General features: G+C 45.4%; 1 protein-coding gene across 1 annotated transcript; it reads right to left on the minus strand.

Moving 5' to 3' along the window:
• Positions 1-1,016: 1,016 nt before the first annotated feature.
• Positions 1,017-5,006, minus strand: LOC123150224 (nucleotide-sugar uncharacterized transporter 2). Its single transcript, XM_044570059.1, has 7 exons — positions 4,694-5,006; positions 3,281-3,432; positions 2,955-3,163; positions 2,754-2,847; positions 2,498-2,664; positions 2,249-2,419; positions 1,017-1,632 (listed from the first exon to the last, which is right to left on the minus strand). Exons 1-7 carry the CDS (start codon positions 4,770-4,772, stop codon positions 1,350-1,352), a joined length of 1,155 nt encoding a protein of 384 aa, XP_044425994.1. The 5' UTR covers positions 4,773-5,006; the 3' UTR covers positions 1,017-1,349.
• Positions 5,007-6,896: the final 1,890 nt, after the last annotated feature.

The raw sequence follows: 6,896 nt of genomic DNA on the forward strand, positions 1-6,896 counted from the left end.
GCGGGCGGTTTGCGAATCTGCCTTGGAGATGCCCTTAAGGCCTCATTTGGTAGAGGTAGGTTGCGAGGGTTTGTAGGGGATTAACCCTGCGGGCCTGCTAATCCTCAGAAATCCCCGCAAGGCCATTTGATGCACAGGGTTTTGACTAGCCCAAACCCTCTGATCCCCAGCAACCCCCTTCGTTCCACGCGGAACAGCACTCTCGAGGGCCTACGCGGGGAACCGGACGACGCAGAGATTAGGTGAGATGCTGATATCTAGCGATTTTAATCAAACACAGGAGATTAGGAAGGGGGATTGGGTGAAGGGGAGATGATCATCAAATCACGTGCAATCCTCGACCCCCTCGGGGCAGAAAAACCTCCCTTGCCAAACGAAGCCTAACGAAAATCAAGTGCAAGGAAGGTTTGCTCTTTCAATATCAGTTCATTTGTGGGTACCAAGCTTACAAAAGTTGCCTGAAGGTACTCAAAGGATCTGGAAGTTGCCAAAATTTAGTCTCAAAGTGATAGTTTTTGGCCAAAGTTTGTAGAGTGGTAGTTTTTTTTGCCACGGTCGATCAAAATGTGGTAGTTTTTTATTAAATACCCCCTCGGATGTGCTTCTCCTTGACCATGCGTCGTTTCAGTTCCTATTTAAAAATTGATTTGTCCCATTTGCTCAGGTCTTGTAACCAAAAGAGCTCTTGTCATACAGGTACAATTGAAATGGTTGGTCTGGCTAGGCTTCAGGTGTTAGTTGTTCAGTTTTTTGCTGGTATCCATTATAGCAGGAGGAAAGAACACATCATTTATGTATAATCTCATATTAGCATTCCATTCACAGTGGGCATTCCAACTTTTTCCCCCTCGAGAATAATGTTGTGGTAGCTATTTTTTCTCCAAAAATACCCCCCTCCCCGCAACACACCCAAAGAGCAACACCGCAAACACCAACAATTTGGTGTGTAAAAGTACTGCATAACAACTGCTAAGAACAATAGTTAGTGTAAAGCCTACAAGAAGTCCAACAAGAACTACTGTTAGCAGCATATCATATATTTTCTGAAATTGCAAAAATCCACAAGGTAAATGGCACAACCAAAAAATACACATGTTGACCAAAATTGGTAACACTGGAGAATGACAGCTATTTCTATGTTAAGAGTATGGTGAACGGAGAACAACAGCTTACTAAAATTTCCTAAAACAGAATCATAGCATTCTAGGAAGAACAAGAGGGGGAAAGGGAGCATGCTCTTAAGAATGCTACTTGCATACAGATTGACCGTCTTCCCTCAATAAGGTTAAACTCAGGTGAAGTTGGTGCATGGAACTCAACAAATGCAGTCCAAATGGCAATTCTTCAACTTAGACAGAGTCCACTGGTCTTGTTTCTGGCTTTTCTTCGTCTATTATAACCTTGGACTTCAGTGAGAGAGAACTCTGCCTAGACGCTGATGGAATTCTCTTACCGCCAGTGGTTGACTCTTTTAGCCCTAGGTAAGTGTAGACTGACATGCCTCCTAGTGCAATGACAGCTCCATAAAGACTGGTGAGTCCAGGATCAGATTTAAATACCAGAAACCCAGAGAGCATTATGACAATAGTCTTGAATTGGCCTAGCACAACATGAGATAGAGCCGAGGTTGCACTGCATCGTGCAAATACCAGCGCAAACATCAGTTGACTTTCACAGGTTCCACAAAGAGAGAGAATGACAGAATAGGAAGAATGTATGAATAAGAAGCATGAATACACAAGACAGGTGAATGCTATGCTTCGAGGAGGAACAAAGTAATGGATAGTGGGCAGGCTTTCTATTGTTTTGGAAACTTTATCTTGTCATTTATCAGCATAATGGTGAAAAAGGTATGTTATTCTCAAAATAGTGCATACCAGCAACAGTGTGGTTATACATTATAGGTGCAAGTAGAAGTATAGAACAACTAAAGGTAGATTGCATATCAATGTTTGAGTCAGCTCATAAGTGCACTTCTACGAGCAAAGAGGTGCTTTCTTTTATCAAAATGCTTAAGCATGTGGATATGGCATTCATACGAACACTTCTTTATTTTTATTTTTATTTCAAATATGAGATATTCCCTAGTTACAAAAGATCATGTGAAGGAAGTCATGAAGCCTAAAACATAATCTAGTACTAACAAACTTGGGCACACAAATACATGCTTTTGTTTCAGGAGAAACATGCACATTGACGGAATAGAAGGATAATCATGCAAGAGAAAACTAGAAATAGTATGCCTCACCCAAGTGCCAAAGCACCGGACCACTGAAGAAGAAAACCAAGCAAAGCAGATATCATAATTGCACAGTTGTTCTTGAAATTCCAGTTGAAAGACAACAATCCTGGAGGATCCATCAAAGGCATCAGGACAAGAAAGAAAAATATTGTAATTGGGGTTGTCTTCCACATCAACCTGATCAATAACCTGAATGTTAGGAGAAAATATATGAACTATGAGCCTATCTTAGAAGAGACATAAATCACAACTTACGCAAGAGCAGTCCAGTTTCCACTCTGTTGCAGATTTGACCACAGGATCTTGTTTATAGCACTAGGAATGATCCAAGCTACTGCCACACAAGCACCAAAAATGTTGAACTCCAAATCAGTAACAGTTGCTACAGCCACACCAAATGACACTATAACTAGTGTGATGACCTGTAATACAAAAATATATAATATTCTTACCAATTAGATCAACTAAACAATTGAACAGTATATGAAGCTTAATTTTGTGATAAATTTACCTTTCGAAAGGAAACACCTTTTCTGAGAAGAATAAATTCTGCTGCAACTATGGTTGGAGTTACAGCTATCTTAGCCATTTGATAAAACCCTACACTGAAGATAGAGAACAGTGAGCACACTATGAAAAAAAAACGGTGGCCACAACATTAAGGTAGAATTTTTGCATCTGTTGAACAGGGAGACTTCATTATTGATCTCACCTATTATGCTTTAAGCTGATATTAGCAAGTCCGGTGGAAAAAGACATCACAGCACCCAAAGCGAATAATGAGGAGAAAGGAGTGGATTTTGAAGGAGGAGCAATGGGCATCAAATATAATGCCCTCAGGACAGCCATGAGGACCCAGGCAGCTATGTAATGAATTAGAGACAGTGCAACTGGGAAGTTAAACCCAACACTACCCATCACCTGCAAAATAAAACATGTCATCTAAAAACTAAATGCAAAGACTAGCAGAAAATAACTGAAAGAAAACTAAATAAGAGATGCCATGAAGTGTAAGAAAAGTGAAAAGACAACACACACCATTTTGTTTGCCATGATGATCCCAACAGAAACCACAAAGTTGAATGTTAGCGCGACACCCGGACCACAAAACCTCTGCTGCTGTCGCTTAGCCCCTTCCGAAGTATGAAATTCATTGTAGAGAGAACCTCTCAGCTCCTCCATTGCCCTGCCTGGGAGGCCATAAAAGTGTAACCAAGAGTGGAAAGCTCAGTTTTGGTCAATCACAAAGTGATGCAGATTACCATTTATTTAATGCCACTAAAGCATACTTTCAAATGCAGTTTTTTCACTAAAAATAAAATCATGACAACTAGGGCAATAGGGGACATAGCACTATCAAACATGGCAAGTGGCATCACAGCTAGTTTGCCTCCACTAAGAATGACTTCTTTCAGTAGATAATGCGCACAACTGAACATTACTTTTCAGGTTCAACACTCTTCATGCCAACCAAGAATTCAACTTTTACTACAGGTGGCCAATGAAGAGCTGACCAAACTCAAAGTTCAGAAAGGAGCTGAACTAACTGATTTGCCATGTGCATTATACATAACTAGAAATAACACAAAAAAGGAGATAAACAAAAGTGTGCACAATCGTACTAAGCTAGTGTCCTTGCCATGGAATCCAAACACCCACAAGACGAAAGCACCATTCAGGGCATAAATCACCACAACTCACATGCCAAGGCTGCCATCGATTTGCAGTCGCTGGAAACAGTCCCATCACTTCATGAGAGAGGGTGCACAGAAGCATACTCACTGATTTGGGGATCAGGGAGTAGGAACAATATTGCAATTTATCCCACAAGAGCAAGAGAATGAACCAACTGGGCAGAAGGCCGTAAGCATGCTGTTGCTTCGTCCTATCCACATCATACCCACACGAACTGAAGAGCCTGTTAGAGTCTAATGAAGTCTACATTGGTTAATTTTGTTTGTACATTTCCTATTAAAAAGTAAATCAGCACCTGGTGAGCAGATAACCGGAAAAAAAATGTCAGTTTGCTATCTGCCAAAATGAGACTGACCAACTGGAAATGGCCGGATTCCTATATTGTTTGTACTTTGTAGGATTCGCTGGTACAACCTCGGCAAGCTTAACAAAACTAGGGCAATACAATTTTGAAGAAAGCAGTTTTGCCACATGTACAAGTAATTCAATGTGGAAAAGATGCAATTTTCATGCCATTTATACCAATGAAGAAGCTTAAAAAATAGACAGGCTGTAAAGATGCAGAACAGTGGATTGCCTCCGCGCACCAAAAACTCAAATCTTTATAACTGCTCGAAAGAGTAGTGGGGTTGAAGTAACCCAAGAAACCACATTGCTGCTAACAACCTTCCCTCTCTGATCTCATCTCCCCAAAGGCGCACAGCGAGCAACGAGAGAGCAAGAGCAGAAAAGAAGGCCGGGGGAGGGGGCACTGACCAGCCTCGCCGGCGTCGCTGCCCTTGCGCTTGATGAACCGCCGGCCGCCGCCGCGCAGGATGAACTCCCATAGTCCCATTGCCGCCGCCGCATCAGCCGGGAGGCTCCAACGGCCCGGTGGCTCCAACCGGCGCAGCGGCTCGATTCGTCCGGCTCCGGAGGAGCGCGGCGCAGGCCTGGGCTGTTCCAAGCTGCAGAGGGATGGAAGCAGCAGGTGGCGACGGCAAAGGTGTGCGGGGATGGCCGGTCGGCGAGTTCACGAGATGTGGAACCTGGGAAAGCGACGCTAGTTCAACGAGGTCTTCTTTTACGCAGATGGTAAGATCGCAGTCAGTTTAAACGAGGGGACTTATTATTACTCGGATTTTTGGCTCCGGCTGCATGTGCTATGCCCCCCGCTAATAAAAAGGTTAAAATGGCCATTATGCGTTACAGTATAAGACAACAAAATATAGGTGAAATTCATTCATTACATAATTATAATATATATCTATATCTATATCTATACCTACCTATCTATATATATATACATACATACACTATAATAAAGCAAGATGCGTTTCACCAAATTTTTAATCCGTTCACCCATATTATTATTGTTGATGTTATAACCGAGGTGGTACTAAATTTTTCGTTCGAAATATTATTCGGCCGCGCTATGTTCGTTATTGGGCTCCTGGAATATCTATTGGGCCAGGCCATGTTTAGTACGGTTTTTGTGCCTCCCGTGAACTGACCATTGTTGGGCCTTAAGAAAAGAAAGCACAGCCGGCTCGATCTCTTTCTTCTTCTCTGGCTCGGTCTGCTCTTTCTTCTTCTCTGTGTGTCCGACGTCGCTGCCGCCGCCCGCCGCCGCAGCCTTCCCCGCCCGCCGTAGCAATCTCTGTCGCAGGGATGTAGACCAACGTCGTCTCTCCCCAACCTCGCCTCTCCCAACGTCATCGAGCTCCCCACACATCTCGAACTCAGACTCGGAGAAGAGTCCATGTTGCGTGCGTCTTGGAGTTGTGTCCGAGGAGGAGATGTTCAGGAGCACGGAGCCGTCCGGTACACCGAAATTGATGATATAAGAAGGAACCCCTCGACCAGGATTAGATCGCATCGAAAGTTTCTTGCCCGATGTCGCCGTGTTACAAGTTTCCCACATCGCCGTTCCTGTACGCCGTCGATTTCGCCGGAGATCCGTCTGCACGTGCTCCACCGCCCGCCGGAATTTCTCCCGGTCTGAGGTACATACTATAGTATCTCATCAGTTTATACATCTACCATGAACGGCGATGATTACGTGCCTTAAGAAGTCAATTATGCCTGATGTACACATGTGAGGCCGCTGGCGCCTATGAATATAGGGTAGCCTGTAGTCCCTGCCGAGTCACAGAGTAACATTGAGGTGAGGAGGCGGGGGCCTGCACAAGCCCCAGGAGCCGCAGTGGGGCTACGAGAACGGCGACAACAATGACTAGCGGCGGCCAGGTCTTGGTGGCATGACATCCTCCTTGCCCATCATAACGTACTTCTCCACCGCCCAGTGTGGGTGACGACGTGGCAGTGGCAGAGTCGGCCAGCACTCGTGGCGGCGCTTGCCCATCTGACGCGATGGCGGATTGGCGGCTCGGGCACTCGGCAGTCGCCAGAGCGACGTTCACGATGTCTCTCTCTGCACACGGTGGAGCTCGTGCATCTGGCGTGACTGATGCATCTGCACAACACTACGGATTGCTGTGGGCACGAAGACCTGATGGCGCGTGCGATACGACAGCGGCCAGCGGTGCGGCACTGTAGTTGTCTCAGGAAAGCTGACGGGCGAGACATGGGAGGCGGTGGGCGAGACATCCACCGGGGTTGACTGGATGATGAGGTGACTACTGGATGACCAGGTGCTCATGGAGGACTTGGTGAATCATGAAGCAGATTGAGGAGTTAACTGTTAGAATAATCTGAGGCACTCCGTCGATCTATCGAGGACCAAGCAATCACACGAGGCACGACACCGAGATTTGTTAACGAGGTTCACCATCATGGCTACATCCCGGGACATGACTACGGACGCTCCTTCCCATGACACTGTCACAATACCGCATCCCGGCCGCCGGGGCGCCGGCACACGCCGCCGGCTTCCCCGCGTGCCCGTGCTATTATGTTGGCATAGGTTACATCGTGTGTCTAGCCCTGCTATATATGAGAGGCCTAGGATACAAGTGTC

Source organism: Triticum aestivum, chromosome 7A (genome assembly GCF_018294505.1).
Source record: "Triticum aestivum cultivar Chinese Spring chromosome 7A, IWGSC CS RefSeq v2.1, whole genome shotgun sequence".
In the NCBI taxonomy this organism is placed as follows: Eukaryota; Viridiplantae; Streptophyta; class Magnoliopsida; order Poales; family Poaceae; genus Triticum; species Triticum aestivum.

Bases quoted from the DNA above. Each gene is read 5' to 3' on its own strand.
- LOC123150224 (XM_044570059.1), bottom strand. From the start codon at position 4,772: ATGGGACTATGGGAGTTCATCCTGCGCGGCGGCGGCCGGCGGTTCATC. The intron at 3,164-3,280 runs GTGTGTGTTGTC...TTTATTTTGCAG, and splicing joins TCATCATGGCAAACAAAATG to GTGATGGGTAGTGTTGGGTT. The intron at 2,420-2,497 runs GTAAGTTGTGAT...GTTATTGATCAG, and splicing joins GGAAACTGGACTGCTCTTGC to GTTGATGTGGAAGACAACCC.